A 21,589-nucleotide genomic window follows, 5' to 3' on the forward strand; every position below is an offset into this window, starting at 1 on the left:
GTAACCAGATCGCGTGATAATATGAAAATTAATAGGAGGCAATTTCGACCACTGATATATATGATGGGACAGGATTGCACGAATAGTCACGCTTCAGCACTCCGCGAAACATTCCATGTTTAGTTATCGCATTGTGTGTATCTAAGTTATGATATTTTAGTATTTTATATGTGTGTGATAAATGTGCCTTATTTAATCCAGAAATTATGTTCGGTAAAATAAATGTGAGGTTGGAAAAAGAAATATTCGGCTCATGCATGCATTATTGGGTAAGTCATGTTATTCTATTTCGTAAAGATTCTGCAATGTGCTAACCACTAAATTTTAGTTTAAGTGTTTACGCGAAATTAATTTGTATTTGATATTCTTAGTATCGTCACTTTTGGCGGTCACGCTAACAACACCACATCAATGGCGCAGTAACACAACACACTCATATGAATTTATTCATTGCTAAAAGTGATCTGTTATATCTATATTTAAAAAATAAAATCAAAGAAAACAACTTAAATGCATAAAAATGCATAATGCATCTTGGCATGTGTGAACAGATACACCATCAGCAATAGCATTTAATATGATGCAGTCTACACGATATCAGCTTTGGTTTTCAGACTGGTTTCTTATTATTATTATTATTATGGCAAAGTACTCAAGGTCTATCTGTCTAAGAAAAGCTATGTATTCTTGAAGGACCTTTTGGGGAAACCAGCTCATACACATGATACACATGGGGATTACCATGGAAATGCCCATGTAGCCAGTGGGTTTGTTGAGATTTAAAACATGAGAAACCTGAGATTAGACCGAATTACCAGCGCTCAACAATTTTACCACTCGGCCTCTATGAGTTTTGGAAGTTAATGTGTTAATTATATTTACATTAATTTTTAATCAAAAAATTAGTAAAATCTGTAAGCACTTAATATCTTTCAGAATGCAATCAAAATTTTGGATCTTTAAAAACCTTACCTATTATAACATAATATTACATAGTTTACTGCATGCAAATAAAAAGCTACACAAAGAATTCCAAAAGCATTAAAATAAGAAGCCACGAAAATAGAGACAACATTAAAAAAAGTGCAGTTGTACAATAAAAATGATATTCGTTTGCAGAAGAAATAAGTAATTTTCCCTAACAATAAATAATTAAAAAAAAATATTTAGGAGATTGAACAAGTTAATAAATGCATATTACTTCTAAAATTTTAATCCAAAGTTAAATATGCTCTGGCATTATAATAAGCATGAAAGCAAAGCTATTAATAAAATTTATCTAAGATAGTGTTATAAAATTAGTATAAAAATTATATATATATTTGTTTTATATTGGAGTAGTTGTGTACTTAAGTTTGCATGTTTACTATATTTTTAGTTTATTAAATTATATAACAGTTATTAATATGTTAATTCGCTTTAGCAGATACTGAAGATAATAAACTCTAATTTAGCTACATTTTCCAAAAATTACCATACTTGGCAATACTTGAAAATATTATTAAATTATTGTTTTTTGAAAGTATCTCAGTCTTTAAAACCTCAACAGTGTAGAAAATGAAGGATACAAGAAACCTTCAAGCTTTAAAAATTTTAATTTGAAGAAAATTAAACCTTCAGAAAGAGTAACATTTTGTGGTTTAAATTTACAGTATTTAATTTTATGATCTCTTCTTAATGCTTTTAGTACACTTACTATGCCAAAAAAGGCAACATTATTTTCCACAGTAAAAGAGCAAAAACTTCCATAATCTCTTTTGGAGTAAATTTTTAATGGTTTTGTTTCTATGATTATTATTTTATGAAACAGGCCCACATGATCTGTGCAAAATTTTTAAACTTTTAAAGGTAGAATTTAGATCCATGTTTATTTTTAATTATTCTTTTGATGTCTTTGAATTTTTCTTTGACATGGCTGTAGGGACAAAAGGGACGGTACTGTCTTCAGAAAAACTCCAATAATCATTTTCAGAGTATATCTGATAATATCCACACAATAAAAGCAATATGAAAACCTGTTTAATCTCTTTCCAATTTATATATTAGTCCTCTTTCAAGGTGCATAAGTTGATGTCATTTTGGCCTGCTTACATATTCTTACATATTTCTGAAAAACGAATCCGAGGGGAAAAATAAATAAATAAATAAATAAATAATAATAATAATAATAATAATAATAATAATAATAATGCCAATACATTCTGCTTCTATCAATGGAAATTTATCCCTAATTTTCTGTACTGGTTCACTTTTGATGCTCTTATTAAACATAGATTTATGTTTCCATTCCTTTTGCTGTTAATTTGGAACTTGTTCTTCAAAACAGTTTTTGCTAATTGACAATTTGTTAACAATGCTAATGTGTTCACAAACATCAGAAGGCGTAACAGGACTAAGAATACGGACAAAGATGAAAGATACAGAGCTATAAGTTTCAGTATTTTTCAGAAGTGCGATTAGTTCCATCGGGAAGAAGCTGACATATTTCAATTTCTTCTTCAGATATATCTATAATCTCAGAATCCCTAAGTATCATCAGATACTCAACAGCTGCTTCTACAATTTTAAAGTGTTTCTTGTTAAGGTTTCTTTAAAAAAAAATCTTTCACCACAAAATCTGAGGAGCTAAATGCTGAAGATTACAGATTTGCCAAAATTAGGAAATTTCCCCTTCATGGAGTGTAAGATAATTTTTCCTTTCTGGGGAAAAAAAAAAAAAAAAAAAAAAAAAAAAAAATATATATATATAACTTTTTTCTTTTTTAAGAAACTTTTTTTCTTATATATATATATATATATATATATGTATATATATATATCTAAGAAAAAAAGTTTCTTCTTATTTGCAGTGGAAACTCATAATAATCAAAATTCTCTCTTTCACAGAATAGTGGCTACCAGCCAATGTTCTCAGTTGGGAACATGGAAGTTTAATGAACATTTCTTATCCATATTATTACACCTTATATTCTTTTCGTAAAATGAATCTTTTGAACTATGTCTGCCAGTTTTTAGAAATAATGGATAATTTTTCAATTTTATAAGAATTTTTAAGTTGTGTCCTCTAAAAATTGATAAAAGGGCATGTTTTACAATTTCTATATATTCCTTGTTTTATACTTGAAAAGTCTATATGAAAAGTCTATATAAGCTATCTTTCATGTATTAATGACCATTTTTTTTTCAAGTCAATATGAATGAAATTTAATTTTTAAATGAGTATGCAATTTGATGTTCCTATTTGGGATCATTGGCCTGTAAAGTGTTAAGTGGTTCTTCACATAAATATGCTCAGCACACGGACTGTTCGTTAGATGAAGAAAATTTGCCAAAATGCAACAATATTGTTATGAATCTGTACAAATATAAATAATTTTAGTGAAATTATATTGGTATTTTTTTGTTTAATGTAACATTAAAATCTAAAGAAGCAAAGTTTGCCATATAGGAAAGTAAGTATGCACCTTTTTTACATTGAGTCAATAACTATCACGCTAAATTGGAAAAACATTGCCCAGCTGTTGATGATTTGGAGAAACTAAATTTTGTCACCAAATTTGGCAAAAATTCGCCCAAAGTTGCCAATCATTTGGTGACATTTTGGTCTGATTTCTGTATAACTGTAATGGGTATTGCAATTAAATAACTAATTGAGCCTCTTTGTAGCTGTAATTGTATCTGGCCCTCATATGATTTCTAGTAATTTCAAGAAGTACTACAGATTTCTCGGTGGCTGAGAAAAAAACTATATATGACTGGAGACAGCATCTGTTTTCAGCTGTTAGTTCAAAGATGAATTCGAAGTACTGAGATATCTGTCTTAACTTCTCTCTTTAGATCCACTTTGCATTGTGCTGTGTTTAACATTCTTAATAGTTAGAAGTGCAACTCCTGAGTGTGCTCTGTGATACTGTGAAGTGCTGTATGAATATTTTTGTAGAAAGTTCCAAAACTGTGAAATGTTTCTTTTTGGTAAAATAAATTTTGTCAAGCTGTCATTGGTTCTGTGTGCATTCAATCTAATATGAACTTGTACTCATGCAACAATACTCATATCAAAGAAAGATGCCTAACAAAGAAACTTGGCAGGGCAGACTTGCCCGGGTTCAAGATAATTTTATTATTAAGAAAATTGACTCTGTATTTTCAATATTTGGTTCACATATGGATGCAAATCCTACATTTTTGTTAGCTCAGCACATATTCAGTGAACAAAGAAGGTAGCTGTAAAGCATCTTGCCAGGAGGAAAGCATAAGCGAAAGTGTCGCAGAAATTCGCAGAGGAAGAAGGGGCAGAGTCAAACGTTTCAGATCGAGTTAAAAAAGTTTTGGTTTACAATTATTTAGTGATTGGGCAAGAGGAATCTGCATTAAGCGTTACATAAGATTGCATGATTAATTTGAATGACACAGCTTAGACTTCTGGCGCTATTTTTAGAATAGAGAGGGAAAGTCACCAAATTAAATGAAAAATAAAAGAGATTATAGCAAATTTAAATTAGAAGTTTGCTTTTTAATTTTGAAGTTTATAATTTTGAATAAGGGAAATACAACAAGAATTGCTTAAAAAATTATGCTAATTTAATACTATTTGCATTTTAAAGCTCTGATAATGGCATATGCAATTCTTAAATTCAAGAATGTGTGAGAATTTTATGTTTACAAAAGTCCAGCATTACAAAAATTTTTTCATATTTCCATTTAAGGGCTTTAGAATTTTTGAATGGTCATGATGCCATCTGGCAGTAAAGTGTGGGAATTGCTAATACATTTAACACTATCACATCTAACAAATTTTATGATATATTACAATACACTTTCAGGCAACCTGTTATCAAATATTCGGAATACAAGGAAACACAGATACAATAACAAAGTAAGATTTATAAATTCCTTACTTCTCTAGCAATATTGCTAGTCTTGACTTCTTGAATAACAGTCCCAACAATAATATATTCAACAATTTCTAGATAAAAAATTCAAATATTTAATAAAATAAGTAAAATTCAAGCAATGAAATGCCTATCTTTTAACACAAGTACAAATCATATTTCGGTACTTAACTATTAATGCAACCACCTTAGTGTAATTTGGCAATTTTTTACAAATGAAAAGGTAAAAGCTCCTTATCAGGTGCAAGTGGCTGGTTTTTGTGCCTTTTTTCAGAAAGATTCCTAAACTATCAGTACTTATCATAAGGTGGTAAAGATTATCGACATATGAAAAGAAAACATTATAGCAATTTAAAATGCAAATTTGAATTATTAAATAAGGATTATGTTAAAAAAGTAAAACACATTCTTCTTCAAATCTTTCCAGAATTTTTTGCCCTTAAAAGTACACAACAATATGTTTTCCCTTAAAAATTCTAAAAAAAAAAATTTTTTTTTTTAGAATTATAGAGACTTAGCTATGTGCAACCCTTGACAACAGTGGCTTTCCAGGATATGCATTACCTCATTGTTCCCTTCTGTAAATTTTTAGCAAAATGTTGTACACTTCCATAAATTTTACTGCAGTTCCTTCCACTGTTGGCAAATTCCACAAGCTCATATTTTAAAATTAAGTTAAAGCAAAAAATATCATGAATTTTTTACAAAAACCACTGGAACTTAGAATACAATAAAAAAGAATGTTTAAAAATATGGTACCATTGTTTGACGGAAGGAACTGTTATCCCCTTCGCGCCGACTGTCACGTATACGTGCCAGCATCGAACGCACTTATCTACTGGCCAACACGCAGGCGTGCCAGAGCATTGTTGCGTTTTCTACCGAATGTCACGTATTTGTGCCAGTACCTTGGAACGTTTTTCAAACTATAATTTCTGCCACAAGATGGCACTGTATGCCCATATGGTTTCAGATACATGTACATTAGACTTTCTACTCGAAATGAGAGAAGCATGACTCACATACACGTGTTTTTGATTATATAAACAAACGGGGAACTAAATGTTTCCGAATGGCGTGATTTATGACGTCTCTTTAAATCGCACTTTATTCGCACGTGGTAGTTGTTTATTGTAAGTAGAAGTTTTATACGCGCTAAAGCGTTGAGTATTTCGGTTCACAGTTCAGTTTTTAGAAAATAATTCGATCTTGTTAGACGTGAATTCTTTCTGTTTTTACCGTTTCAATGTCGAAGCGTCGAAAATGTTTAACAGAGCATGAAATAGCAGAAATGATACAAAATATTTCAGATATTGATTCTGAAATTTTGATATTGATTCTGAAAGATTAATTGAAAGACATTTTCCAAAACTTTGTTCAGAAGAGACTGATAAGAAAATGAGACGACGATGCTTCGTTTGTTCACATTCCCGGAAAAATCCTCCAAAACGGCAAATGAGTTATTACGAGTTCAAGGAACGTAACGTAGGACTGTGTGTAGATCCCTGTTTTAAAATTTTTCATACGAAAAGAGAATTTTAAGTAATATATTTAGTTTTCAGATGCATAATGTTAAAAGTCATAAAATGGTAAGTAATTAAAATAAAATGTGTAAAATATGCATTTAGACAAGAAATAAGGTAACTAAAGTATATATATAAAAATATCTATAAAGCATAAGCCGTTTAAATACTCTATAGAGCATTATTAAACAATACGTTGATACTTCGGAAATTTCATGGATTTAGGCTTAGTAGCAAAAAAGTCCCCGGCCCTGGAGAGACGCTCGCGGAGGCGCGCGTTTTCGCCACCCGGCTCGAAGGGGTTATGAGAGTTGTAGCTGGAAGAAGGTTATGCGTAGGGTTGCTAGAGTTCGACACATTCTGAAAATTTGGAGACTTCCACTAATGTGGTTGCCTTAATACGTAAATACTCATATTTCATAACGATGAAATTTTAATGAGCAGCTTGACTCTCATTGTAGTTTATTTCTCCCCATGACTTTATCTTTAATGAAAAACACCAGAACCTTTAAATTACTCAATAAAATTTATAAAATTAATTAAAAAATCAATTTATCTTTCAACACAATTTAAAAAACACAATTAATTCTGAATTACAAATAAAATTGTATTCTGAAGCACAGACTAAATATTTTTTCCTTTAAATCTTATTGGAATGTTAAGTAAGTCTACATAAAAAGAATTACAATTACCTTTTGGAATTCCTGTACGTCGAACTAGTGACCTATTAAAGTAAAAAGCAAATTTAAAAAACAGTATTTTTACCAAAGCATTCTGAATAAAAATTAGTTTCAAGAAAAATATATAGCAAAGCTAAGAGTTTAATATGAAAGGAATAGTTTATTATGATAGCACCGAAATTAAATACTGCAACACAGGTACATTTGCCACAAACTTCATGATTGCAATTATTTGATATATTGGAATAAAAATTCAAATTAACTATCAAGTATTTTTCATACAATTTAAAAAAAAAAAAAAAAAAAAAAAAAAAAAAAAATTGATTTTTTTACTTATAGTTTCACTTTATTATTAAAAAAATTGTAGTTTATTTCAATATATTCATTATACATATATTCATTGGTATACATGAATATATGTATTCATTGGTTTCAATTTATAAATTCCTTACTTCTCTAGCAATATTGCTAATCTTGACTTCTTGAATAACAGTCCTAACAATAATATATTCAACAATTTCTAGGTAAAAAATTCATATATTCATTTGTATACATATATTCATTGGTTTCATTAACTGTATTGTTTTGGGTAAATTTTTTTTTTTTTTTTTTTTTGAGAAATTTAAATTTATCTCAAACTCACTCATTTGTAGCTTTCCTCACACATAAAATATTAGAAGTAAAGCTCTAGTAAGCATTTAGATCATAAAACTATGTATATGGTATAAATGACTTACACTATTACCTTATATAAGATAGTAATTTTATTCAGATAAAATTGCACATGAACTCATTGTGTTAATTTAATAATTTTTTCACATAATAAATTTCGAAACAAGGTATGCATAATCAAACACTGCACTCCCCTCTCCAAAACCACATCAGGAAAAGTTCTCAGATTAGAACCACATCCAAATTCTTCAGTGCCAAAATCATCTTTCAATAAATCTGCAGCTTAATTTACAAAAATATGCAATAAAAAGAAGTGGATTGGAAAAAAAAAAAAAAAAAGTACTGCCCTAAGTACATTTGTACAAAGTTCTTGGCAGGCAGGCAGACACGCTGTATTTTTCTTTCAAGAAAGACATATTTGACTTCACATTTAAATATGCAAAGATGGTCATTAAATAAAACTATCTATCAATGAAATACTTGAAGGTACAATATGAAAAGTTGCAAGTGAAGGAAAAGCATACGTTTTGACAGCTGGTTCAGAGGTTTCAGAATACTCTATGTTATAGTGCAGTAATTTAACTACTGTTGGACAGAGGAATTAATCTTGATTAAGCAGTGATAAACGGAACTTAGTCTTTATGAAAATAGAACAATTGAATGGAACAAAAGTATGAGTACTCTACATCTAATTATGAATTCCCTACATCTAAAACCTACTCTATTAATCTAATCATCTCTACAGATAATCAAATAAGTGAATAGGTGGGCTTGAAAAAATTGCATACAATGAAAATCTAGTCTAGGAGGAAAAACAAAGTAGGCAGGATTCTTCCACAATATTGAATATTTAGCAAGTTATGCCAAGAAACTGGTGAATTCTTTCTCACTCAAGCTATCAATCAATCATACTCATGATAAAAAACATTGACCATGTACAAGAGGTATTGATGAGTTATTCATACTCTTGGTGAGCATATAAAATAGAGGAACTGGTTAGAGACACTTTACTGTGATGCTGATTCAACAACAGCTGCTCAAGTGCTGAAGACTGTGGCTTCCTGTTAAGTGGCAGAATAAAAAATGAGGCACAGTTCAGTAATCATAAGTATACTATTACCGAGATCAGATTCAGAAATGTATTCATGTATGTAGGTACTTACTTATGTTTACATGCAAGCATACATATATTTTTGAATCTGGTCCCGATAACAGATAAATATCAAAAATGCTTTTGATGTATTAAAAACAGTCGCAGAAACATGACAAGCACATATCAGAAGTAAACATGAACTTGCCATTTAAACCTTTTGTGATTGCACACCTTTGTTTAAGACGCTCGTGCGGGACGGAAGGGAATCGAAGGCAGTCACCGTACAGGATGGAGGTTTTCATCCCTAAGCCTAATTATATATATATATATATATAAAAAAAGTTTCACTTCCAGCATCGTAACTTTTAGTATCATTTTAGATTATTACTTGAGCTCTTATATATGTTAAAATTGGCACTTAATAACGCGTTTTTCTTTATTTTACATGAAAATATACTTAACAAATTGCTTATCGTGTAAAATAATTTTCGAAGTGCTATTCAAATTATTCCAAAGTTTTAATTGATAAAAATCCATCAATAAAGTTTAAAATTAATAAAACAAAACAATAAAGATTATTTACAGTAAGAAGTAACAAAATTTAAAATGAAGACTGTGGTAAATCTCGAAGTACGGAGAAGTAACACTTTCTAACTCTTTAGAGGTGAGGCTTTCCGAAATAAAAAGAGAAGAATCAGAAATTTATCTGAAGGCAATGCAATACGCAACAGAACTGCACATAGTAGACACAACAAATACACAACAGAACTGTACATAGTAGAGGGAATAAATAGAATAAAAAAAGGAATTGGATATAAATAAGACACGCAAATGTAATTAGCACGCAACGATTTAAAGAGCCCACCTCTGTTTACGCTTTCCCTCCCCCCGACCTTCGCAGCAGTTGATGAGTAAAATACATCAAAGTCTCAAGGTCAGAAACTGTGTGTTCATTTCAAAAGTAATGGACACAGGTTGCCATCTAGTGGCCTTCAGAAAAACATTCCAGCTTAAAATGCGTATACGCATCACCCATCCTCTGAATGCAATCTCTAGTGATGCGTGGATGGGATGCCCGGCTGTAAGATGTTCTTAGGGAATACGTATATGGGACGCCCATCCTGAAAGGGTTAAAAAGGAGAGGGTTTAATAATTTTTTTTACAAAACTGGAAAACAGGCCATATAATTACTAGCAATGCCTGATACACTTTCCCAATTTCAAGCTGCAGTGCATATTTGATAATAATTTAAGTACTTACATATTATTGCAACCATCTTTACTGAAGTACCCACATTTTCAGAATTCCCAAACTCTAGCAACCATCCACATAACTGTTTTTTCAGGTAACTATATCTATTGCAAGGTGCAATCCAAAAGTACACTGAATCACATTTTTTCTTCTGTCAAAAATCGCCAAACTGCGTCAAGATGGTTGGGTACGTATGCACGTATTTTTTTAAGGTCAAATTTTACATTTAGAAAGCTAAAATAATACTTTAAAATATAAGATGTAGTGAGGAAAACATGACAATAAAACTTTGTAGCAAAGTTAATGCAATGAAAATTGTATATCCAAGTTTAAAAATATTGTTGCATGCATATGGGTTCGTAATAAATTGAATGCACAAGTCTGATGAAAAGTGAATAAAATTTATTATTATTACAACAAATAAAACAAAATGCTTAAATTTCCTCAGATATACAATATTGCAATATCTCACAGTAGTTATCTTTTAAACTACTCAAACATTCAACTTAATCCAAAACAGAAAATGCTAATCGGATTTCACTGAGAATTCCCTACAGTAAACAACAATAGTTTTCTGAACAAAACTGAATTGAGATGTTTTGATCCCACTTTTATAAGCTTTTTAATTGTGCACGAGAATATTCTGGTATTTTCTAGATTTCCCCCGAAAAGCAAGGTCATACAATTATGAGATATCTATTTATTAAATGCACGTGCTCCTCCATTTTTAATTTTTCAACGTAGCTTTCTCTTCAAAATATTAATTAATTCTATTTAAAACTAGCTAAATTAATACAAAAACCATAACAATATATTATAAATCAAACTTACAATAATGCATGCCTTTGTAGATCATGAGCCATAATATTATTGTAATCTGTCCCAGATACCAGAAATGGTGTTCTGACACCCTCAACAAGCACAACATTTTTCAAGTTTGTAGATGATTGAGCTGAAAATCAAATTACAATAATAACATATATTTTAAATTTAGGATCAACATAACAAGGCATAGTAATAATTAAATTATTTTTGAAAAAGTAATATATAAATATTTCATGATGCATGCATTAATTAACTAGTGCAAAATATTTCATAACACAAAATGTACCAAAAAATTTAACAATAATAACTGCCAAATAATTTTGGAGTTATAGTTGTAGCAGTTTGCAGGAATTTTACAAACAAAAAAGGCTGACAAATAACACCCAAGTTACGACAATTTTTATCGATTTACAATATTAAGTAACAGAACAAATTCACTTTTGTTGTTATCTTGTTTTTTACGCAAGAACTTTTGTTATCTTGGCTTTTTATGCAAGAACGTAAAATTATCAAGACACATTACAGGTATTTTAGAGAAACAACTATTTAGAAAACTAATATACAGATCCAGAAGTTTACGAATTTAAGAAAAACCTTAATTTTTAATCATCAGATTAGTTTTAAAATTGTAACTATGTGGAAGGTCAGAGACAGAATGACAGCAAAAACTTGAAATCATCAGAAGGCAAAATAAGTCTTTTTTTAGTTGATATATGGGGCATACTCAGATAACCGGCATTTGGCAAGGTTCCTGAAATCGTATTCGCCTTGGAAAAAGTGTTTAGGTTGCTAGCTCAGATGTTAACTAAGATAGGGAAAGGGATATTTTCTTTCTATACGTAGATGTTTTGTGTTGGGTGTTGTGACTTTGCAGAAAAATCTTTGTGCTGATGATGATCACATGACTTTGTGAGTAGACATTTTAAGTTCGATGTCTAATTATTTTCTAAATAAATTAATTACACCCATAATTAGAATAAGATAATTTTATTTTCATACAAGAAAATTTCAGAATATGTCGTTTTCTGTACTTATGGCTCACAAAAATTTTTAATTACAGACTAATAAATTAATTAATCAGAATTCAATTCAGCTCAATTCTAATAAGAATAAAATGATTTTATTTTTTGGAATAAAGCTCATATTTCCTTCTAATTAGAATGAAAATATTTTTAATTATCTACTTCATATTTAAATAGGTGGGAGTCTAGCCATAACAAACAGGTATTAATATCTGTATAAATTAATTGGGTAAAAGTATATTTTAGGGTACCCCTTAGAGAAACTTGGCGGTACATGGATACCCTGTTTGTGCAATTCTTTGACTTCTTAACGGCGATTTTTGGTTAAAAAATCACGCTACACAAAGTCAAAATAACGAGACAAACTTGCACAAACTCGGTATCCATGCACACATCGACCTATTTTCACTTAAAAAATCCAAGAATAAAAGAATAAAAAATCACTTTGTCCATGTACACACCGATATATTTTCACTTAAAAAGTCAAAGGAGCACCCAATTCTACAATACTGGCAAACAAAAAATACAAAATTTCAATAAACTACATTTTAAATCAAACAATAAAATAACATACAAAAGGAAAAACATGTTATACATTTAAGCACTACAAAAAGCACATATCCACTTATCCTATTTAGAAGTTCCTTCGTCTTTAGTCTGTGGCACACAAAATTCCTTAACAGCATCCAAAAACTTCCTAAAATTATCTGAACTCGAATCCGTATATCAGAGTCACCCCATCTGAACCTTTCTTCCTACAAACCCATTCAAATCCATCTAAATGGTTTTTATGTTTGACTACACGTATATCCTTCCTACATGCAGGACACTCATAGTGGCTACTAAATAAATCTTCATTTACACACTAGTCAATTAACGCTGTTTTTCCCTTTTGTTCCAAATCATACAGAAACTTCAAATTAATCTTACTACATTCAGCCATTCTACGGTCTAAACAATAAAATGAACACACACCACAAAAGAGCTTACAAAACATCCCATGATTCAAAATTTCCTAGAATCATGCACCCGATTACATCACAATAGGGCTCCCGTAACATTCAACTACTTAAGCTACCATAAATGGAACAACAACTTCGGCATAATACAAGCGGGTATCTTAAAGTCTACTCTAACCATTAATTGTACCTCTAATATGGATATATATATATATTTTAATTTATGAAAGTCATTTGTTTAATCTAAGCCAGGGTTTCTTAAACTCTGGGTGGCAACCTACAGCAGGGGGTCGTCAAAAAGTTTAGCAGTTTTGATATTTCTTTAACTTATTATAATGATTTTACAATTACCAAATATTTTTATGCAATGTATCTGAAACTACATAAAAATAAGAAAATACAGACAAAGAAAAAAACGAAAATGTTTTGATGCATTCTTTTTACAATATAAGCATTCATTTTCCTTGCTTGGCATGTGAAGTTCTCATTTAGTCTTTTACTTATTTAAAATTTTCACATTGTTTTATGTCTTAAAATTAGAGATTAAAGTTAATGACCTAAAACTGCAATACAGTATATTACAGTACAAGTGAAAAAATTGACAGTTTCACTCATGCATATGTCGGATTTATGCAATATTTATGGGGTCCCACAAAATTTTTGTAAATATTATGGGGGTCCTGGGGGTCGCGAAAAAATCTCAGTGATAAAAACGGGTTACGATTGAAAAAGTTTAAGAAACCCTGACCTAAGCAAATGCTTTTTTTCTAATTATGTCCATGTATAAATAGGATTATGATTGTTTAAAATATGAAAAGTACTCCTGGGCAATAGCCCAGCCCATTATTCCCAAAGTCCTAGGTAGTAACCTTTATCGCCTCCAAAATGTCGCCAAACTACCTGTTACCATATTCCAAAGATCAGCCTCGGGTTTTCTTCCACAGTGGATTCATTGGCGCCGGTGCGTATTTATTCGCCAACGGCTAATCGGCCATGATTTTAGCGGGTGTATAGTTAGTTACGTTGCAAGGTATTTAACATATGGAAGCGTTGATTTCAGCGGTGTACAGTCAAGTTATAAGATATATAGCATATAGAAGTAAAATAAATAGGTTAACCATGACATTTAGTGGTGTCTATTTAACCCGGGAGGACGCGCGCTGTATTATTATGTAACACGAGAACGTGCGTCGCAATTAAAGGACGTACAAATGTAATAATGTAAAATAATGCATTTTATATTTATTATAACATTTATTATATAAAATTTTTTAAAAATAAGGTTACTTTTAAAATTAATGACAAATAAATCAAAAGTACTTACGTTTTCTTCATATGACTAGGAAACATTGATTTCTATGAGAAATTTGTGTTTTTTTTTATTTTTGAATGCAATTATAATCCAAATTATGCAGAATTATTCCATGGACAATGAGTTGTATAATTAATTTTCAAATCAATTAGATATTTTGTAGTTTGAATGAAGCTTCTATTTCACAGTGTTCTTGACATAGTATATTTTTTTTACACTTCACACATATAATTTTTGATTTTCTGTCTTTTTTTCACATGAGCACATGTAACATCTCTGGTAACATAATTTTCTTTTCTTTGTTTGCGAATCTTCAAGAGAATCTTCGTTGTATTCCTTCTGTTTCTGTCGTGATTTTAAATGAGGATCTTAAAATGCAAAGGCAAATTAGAAGTGCCTCTTATTCCTGAACTTCTCTGGTGGAGTTTTAGTAGATAAAAGCAAGATCTTTGAATTTATGCTGGCAATATTTAATAACAAAAAAAAAAAAAAAAAAAAAAATATGCCCATAGGCCATCGGTTTGATACTCTGGCCACAGAGTAAGTGCCACCCATTTCGTCAACTATATCAACTGCTCCTTTTTTCATGGGGTCCACCAGCAGCTGAGCGGTAAAGTCGCTGAACACTGATAGTTCGGTCCGAGGTTCAAATCCTGCAAACAGGCTGGCTGCATGGGCGTTTTCGTGGGTTTCCCCATGTGTAACGTGTATACAAGCCAGTTTCCCTTAGGAAGTCCTCCACGAAGGCATCACTCCCTTTAGGAGGATAGCCCTAGTGTACTTTATAATCTCAATAAACCAAACCTTTTGTCATGTTATAAAACGTAATTATTTCAGATTTTTTCAAATCTCCTGTGCTTTCATCAATATGGTCATCATTGTGCATAGTTGACAAAGGTTGACACATTTGTTCTTTTTAGCCATATAAGAAAGTAGCATTATATCCTTTTGAAACCCGAAGAGGGTTGAATGCTGTTCTCTACTCTTATTTGACACAAATTCAGGTGGGATAATCTTCTCATCCTATTGTTCCAACGATAGAAATTTTATTTTCCTGTAAGAAATTGGCCAATTTATAAACTGGTATACCAACTGTGGTAACATTTCTTCCTGAACTGTATAATGGAGTTAGGATGCGCTTTGCTTTTTCACAAGAACTGTTGACTTTCTTGTATGGCCCATCTGGCTACTGACCTGAGTAAATTTCCATGTTGAAAGTATAGAAGGTTCTAAAATCAACCGCAGTAAATATACCATATCTTACAGGTTTCTTAGGCATATACTTAAGAAAGGACCACCGTCCTTGAAAAGGTTCTAGCTCTTCGTCCAAAGTCATGCATTCCCCTACATGATATAATTTCTGACAGTTCTTGACAAAATTTTCAAACAAATCTCTTATTGGAGCTAATTTATCACTCTTTCTTCTGCCATCCCGTGTTCCGACATCATCAAATCATAAGGCACGAATGAAAAGAAAACGCTTATAGTTCATTGTTTTATGAAAAATATTAAATCCTGTTCCATCAGTCACCCATAATTCTCTAACATTTACATGGGAGGATAGATAATGGGAATGGGATTTACATAAGTCCTAAAAAAGCAAGAAACACTTCTTTCTCCATAAGTTTTGCATCTCTTTAAAATTTCCCGAAATATTTTTTACATAAATATTAGAGCATTTCACAATCATTTCAATCATTGTGTCATCAAATATTAGCTTCTATGCATCGATGGGTGAAGCCACATCTTTAGATATATGTGTATTGCCAGGCAATTTTTTTATGATATTATGGGACACCATGCATCTTTGAATTCGAAAGGGTTCTTTCTTCCATTTTTGTTGTTTTATCTTTTCCTCTAAAATAGTCACTTAGATCACAAGGAATGTCTTCTGAAGAGTCGCACTGTTTTTCGAATTCAGACTGATGATCACTAAATATATCTTCATCATCTAAACATTGTAAGAAAGATAGTTTCTGAAAAGATGTTTGGAAACATATAAGAAATGATGTTCTGCAAATTTACCTTAAAATGGATATAATTCAATGAGTGCAATTTAGAATATCCAAACTGAGAATGGAAAAAGCAATATTCTCATTTCCATTAATGAAATAACCAACACTGTTGACAAATTAATATGTACCCTATGATAACTGCAGTTCTAGGATATCATTGAAATAATTTCTTCTTATAACAAATGTAGGAAAAATCAGCAGTTCCAGTATTTTATTCTGCATCAGGCCTAATGAAATTAAACATGACAACATCATTTTCTTCTGAATGATGCAGCCATACTGAAAAAGGTAGATGAAACACTTCTCAAAATGTTGTATCTGAAATGAGTCATAAATGCTTTGCGTGAAAAGTTCATGAATTGTTGCCAGACGTTGACAAACCTATTTGTATTCTAAGAAAGATCTTTTTAAATCTCTTTTATAGTGAGAGTCTTTGGAGAGACTGCAGCTGATATAATAATTTTGACAAAGTGGGTAACATGGTCAAGTGAGATTGTTATTATGCCAAGCAGTAATAACTTTAGGGGGCATGACAATGTGATGCCTCAAGATAGTGAATAATGAAGATTCAAACTTGGGTCAAACTACCAGTATTCAGAATTGTATTGCTCAACTGCTTATGAACTTGAACAAAAGTATGAATATCTTGCTAGTGAAACCCACGACGTAAGAAAATCGGGAAAATTTATAAAGTTTTCAAGATTAAAACATGGTCGATTTTGTTATGAATCCCGTGATTATGACATTTTTTAAATACACTCCTGCTACACTAATAGAGGCGGAATTATCATTGTCCTGCTTACAACAGATACATCATGTCAATGTAGAATCTGAAGGAAAGTTTAGGTTATTCAAATATGGCAATGAATACCGGCTATGGACCTGAACAACTTTCTAAGGGAAACTGGCTTGTATTTGCATTACATATGAGGTAAACTAGAAAAATCAACCATGTAGCCTGCCCTTTAACCATGATATGAAACCAGATCAAACTACCAGTATTCAATATCAGTTGTAGGAAAAATTTGAAGAAAATGCTTGCAATATCATGTAATCAGAAATTAACTATGTGTTGCATAGCAGGATTACTTTTGCAAGTGTCGAGGTAGAGAATACTACTTTTTTTTTTTGTTTTGTTTCTTTAGGTATTTAGCCATGGTATTCATTACATATATTCTCTGTCATTCATACAGAATACTAATATTTTTAGTAAAAAGTGTCTTTTTCATTACGTGCTTTGCTTGTCTATATTCTCAAAATTATGTTTAATAATTAGTGCTACTGTACATTTAATAGATTAATGGATTCATTACTAAATAATACATTTAAAATATTTATTTTTACACAAGCAATTTTTCAAAGTTGTTTTTTGAATTTACTTGCTGATAGCTTAAAATATTTTATTTTGAAACAACTGTCTTTTTTATAATAAATTTGACAATGCCAAGTATCTTCAATAATATTCAAATCCTTTAAAGTAGCATTGTAAATAAAACTAGAATAAGCATTATACATCTTGTTATCTTTCAAGATTCATTCAAACTTTGATTAATTACTCAAAGCAGTGGTTTACTAACTTTGATGACCCTGGGAATACATAAAAGTATTTTGTCATCTCAGAGAACCAATAATTTTTTTTTCCATTCTAATCATCTATTGTATATAAACACCTAGCATCCTCCGAAAAGTAATTTTTAAAAATGCATTAAAAATATATCAAATTTTTAAGCATGAAAACTGATTTAATACTTATTATTTTAGGTAAAAATAACAGTAATAAAAATAAAAACTTAATTTAAACTTAACCCACGTTAATAATAATATTTTAGGAGCCCTGTGGTTCTGCGTGTTTAAAGTCTTTTAAAAATTACGTAATAACACAGCCATACTATTCTAAAAAGCCGTATTATATTCACCCCCCTACACCTGCGATTTTCACCACGTAACCCGGTACTGACGCACCGCTAGCCAGCAGCAAAACGGAGCCCCGAACACACGCCAAATATTCTCTTTCTAAAAGCGAACCAGGTTGCCAATTCGCCAGGTTACCAGCTATGAACATTTATCACCATTTTTGGCGATGTTTACATTTAACGGATCCTTTGCGGAAGTGCTTCCTCAGCCTCTTTAACTATGGACTTTTCCCTTTAGTCTTACGAACAAAAGAGAAATTTAAAGCAGTAAGACTGTGATGCTTCTGACCGTCATTTTGTTGCACATCTCGCACCTCTGAACTCATTACCACAGAAAACAAAACATACTGAACTGCAAAATTGTGCATTAAAATTTATAATTCAGTCTGCTTCTAACATTCTATGTGAGAAAGGATTTTCCTCACCACTCAGATAAACACAAAATACCGAAATTAACATGATGTATGTGCTGATCTCGGACTTAAGTTTACTAGCACACAGCCAAACACAGAACAGCTGTATAGGACTAGGAATGATCATCTCATTACTGTCAGTAGCAACATATAATTTTTAGCTCTAGCATGCTTGAGTAATTAGAAATGAAACAAATTTTCTTTTATTAACTTAAATGAATTTTAATTAATTGTATTTTAAAAATATAAGTGTATTGGTAGTAACATACGTTATTGTTTATTATTGGTAGTAACATACGTTACTATTGAAGGGGGGCAAGAATTAGGAGGTCTGCAAAGCAGTCGGATTTACACAAGTGGGTACCCACTTGAAAAAGTTTGAGAAAGGTCAGCTTATGGCCAAGCATTTGTAAATTATAAATAAATATCTATAAAAGATAAAATTTATGCAGCATATCTTAACTGTAAACAAATTTAGAAAAGGAATTTTACCTGGTTTAACTTCTCTGCATGAAATATTGCTGCTGCAGATTGTTCGTAGACCTTAAAAAGGAGGGAAAAATGAACAATTTATATTTGTTTTTATATGAATGTATTCTTTTTTTGATAGCACAAGAATTTCCAAAAATAAATTCTTAGAAAACTAGGAAATCGAACCTACGATTCAAAAGTAAATAAAGAGCAAATTAAAACTCAAAAACAATTTCTTATTAAAAAAACATTTCTTGCAGTTATTAACCGATTTAATAAGTAATACGTATATTCATGTTATTCAGTTACTTAAAAAAAAAAAAAAAAAAAAAAAAAAAAAAAAAGATTGCGAAATATCGCAATAAAATGATTCATTTCTAATACTACTTACACAAACAGCAGAAAAACTTAACATGGTAACTTACACAATTTTCCATAATTTGTAGTTAATAAAGATCCAAGCTTCGTCGAGATCATTTTTGTTCTTAGTTTATGATTAATGAAAGTTATTAATGATTTCAGGTAAAATAAAGCATAAATTAATGACTAAATTAAAGGTATCACGTACTTCTCTTCCTTATCAGAAAACACGGAATACTTCACTGTTAAGCAATGTTGCCATACTATATGTGTACGCAAATTATTTCATTTCATTTTCAGATATTTTTTTAATGTTGACAATAAATTTTTCGGGATAATGCATAACTGATGCCTTTATTTTGAAATAAATGTAAAACTTTCAGTGAACTTACAAGAAGTTTTCTCTGAAACATTTTGCCAAGAAACTTAGATAAATCCAATGATGCATTTTTCGTTAGTTTTATTTCCATTGAAACTTTTTAATTTCTTTAAAATAGTAAAAACAATTATTTTGAAGTAATAACATTGCAGAAAGCACCTCTTCAAATAAAAGTTAATAAATCTTCAAAATATTTATGTGTAACCGTAACTGGTTATACTTTGAAACTTCAATGGCGCGTTAATAAGCTAATGATGCAAATGCAGTTCCTGTTTCGATCATAGATTTTATATATGTATATCAGTAATCTAATTCATTTACTATGTCGACGCCTAAGGATAATACTGAAGTTGTGCGCATGTTGCGGGAAGTAAAAAACTCAATTTGGAAATCTGTAACTCCGATGAAAGTCAATAGGCCTTTTAATGAATACATCTCAAATCTGTCTTCTTCATCCTCTAGTATTAACAAAAGTTTACCTTCTGTAGCAACAAGATTACAATTTAGTAGTATGGATGAGTCTCAGATATTTCCTGAGACTTCTAAATTTTCAACTTTTAAAACTCCAGGTTATGTACTTTCCTTGATTTTAAAGAATGAAAAAAATGCTATGTATAATTTAAGAAGAAAGCTATGTTGCAGTTTATGAATATTAGTGTATTTCTTTAAAGATGTAAAAAAAATCACGCATGTAGGCGTGATTCTTTTTTCTTTCAAGCGAAGCTTTTAATTAAATCGTGTGTTTATTATGTATTGTTTTTAGTGAAGTTTTGGGTATTTGTTTTCTACGAAGTGTAAGTAATAATGTTATCCTTAATGACATAGTCATTAGCTGAAGCTGACCGAATGATACATGGTTATCAAGGGTTCAAGTCCCTTGTAAATGGCAAAATTTGTAAAGGCATTATTTATTGTTGTATCTTTGTTGCATGAAGATTTTCATTTTATGCAAAACTCGGATTGTACTTCTCACCTTGATGTTATTTTTCTAAATTGGTTGGAGCTTAGGCATATGACTTTTATATCATGTGCCTTAAGTAAACAATCTATTTAATCCGTAATTGCTATAGTAATTAACCTTTTTGGAATGGGATGGCTATTATATTGGACTTGGTATTCCCTGTTTGAAAGAATGGAGATGTGCACTTTAGTGACCATGCCTTTTTCTCCCATTTTTCAAGCAAAAAAGGTTGGGTGAGTTGTCAAGCAGCTATATTTCCACTGGCTAGGGTGGGGCAAGGGGTGACATCTTTTCCCAGGCGCAGCATCCAAGGGGCACCAAATTGATGCTACAAATTTTAGAATGAAAATTTTCCATTCTTGGAACACAGAAAGGGGTGCAAAATCTTTAGTTGGCCGCGGGCACTTAAAACCTTAGCTACGCCTCTGTATGTTTCTAGACTGTTAACTACTTTTTGGTTTCAGAGGTATTAAGGATCTGGTTTTGCCTATCATTCCCTTTTCTTTCTTGCTGCTTCAGAATTCAAAGATGACCTCATTCAAAAATTGTAAAGGGAACCTTGCGATATTTTGAAATATTCCATACTCTAAGGGAGATTTCTTGGAGTTATTTTGCTTAATTTTGCAGGAATATGCTAAAACAGAAAAGGGAGCTGATTGAAGAAGAAATATGAAAGCTTCTACAAGAGTTTGTGAAATTATGTAGCATCATAAAACACAGAATCATTGTAATAGGAACTGAAGATAAAAATTAACTATCTTGTAACTTCTTCCCATTCTTTCAAAAACTATATACACTGCACAGCTTTCCCCTTCTAATTTGAAAGCTTTTTGCTGCAAAAAAATTTG

The 21,589-nt window shown here is 30.9% G+C and overlaps 2 protein-coding genes across 5 annotated transcripts in view; one reads left to right on the forward strand and one right to left on the reverse strand.

Moving 5' to 3' along the window:
- Nucleotides 1–19,653, reverse strand: part of Mtpbeta (mitochondrial trifunctional protein beta subunit) — a 50,902-nt gene extending 31,249 nt beyond the window's left edge. Inside the window, exons 1-5 of one of the 2 annotated variants that reach the window (XM_035366670.2) lie at nucleotides 19,467–19,651; nucleotides 19,063–19,113; nucleotides 10,943–11,063; nucleotides 7,108–7,139; nucleotides 4,899–4,966 (exon numbers count right to left, since the gene is read on the reverse strand). In XM_035366670.2, coding sequence (XP_035222561.1) covers nucleotides 4,899–4,966; nucleotides 7,108–7,139; nucleotides 10,943–11,063; nucleotides 19,063–19,113; nucleotides 19,467–19,518 — 324 coding nt within the window. In that variant the 5' untranslated portion in view covers nucleotides 19,519–19,651. Of the gene's footprint in view, nucleotides 1–4,898; nucleotides 4,967–7,107; nucleotides 7,140–10,942; nucleotides 11,064–19,062; nucleotides 19,114–19,466 lie in introns of both variants that reach the window. The other variant, XM_035366671.2, reaches the window with a different exon arrangement.
- A 337-nt stretch (nucleotides 19,654–19,990) lies between these two features.
- The window catches only part of LOC118195371 (mitotic spindle assembly checkpoint protein MAD1-like), a 126,349-nt gene continuing 124,750 nt past the window's right edge, over nucleotides 19,991–21,589 (forward strand). Inside the window, exon 1 of one of the 3 annotated variants that reach the window (XM_085820492.1) lies at nucleotides 19,991–20,349. In XM_085820492.1, coding sequence (XP_085676618.1) covers nucleotides 20,103–20,349 — 247 coding nt within the window. In that variant the 5' untranslated portion in view covers nucleotides 19,991–20,102. The remainder of the gene's footprint in view (nucleotides 20,350–21,589) is intronic. The other 2 variants (XM_085820491.1, XM_085820493.1) reach the window with 2 other exon arrangements.

The sequence above is a fragment of the Stegodyphus dumicola genome, chromosome 7 (assembly GCF_044657685.1).
Source record: "Stegodyphus dumicola isolate Sdum_Otavi_A_Nest chromosome 7, ASM4465768v1".
NCBI classification, from domain to species: domain Eukaryota; kingdom Metazoa; phylum Arthropoda; class Arachnida; order Araneae; family Eresidae; genus Stegodyphus; species Stegodyphus dumicola.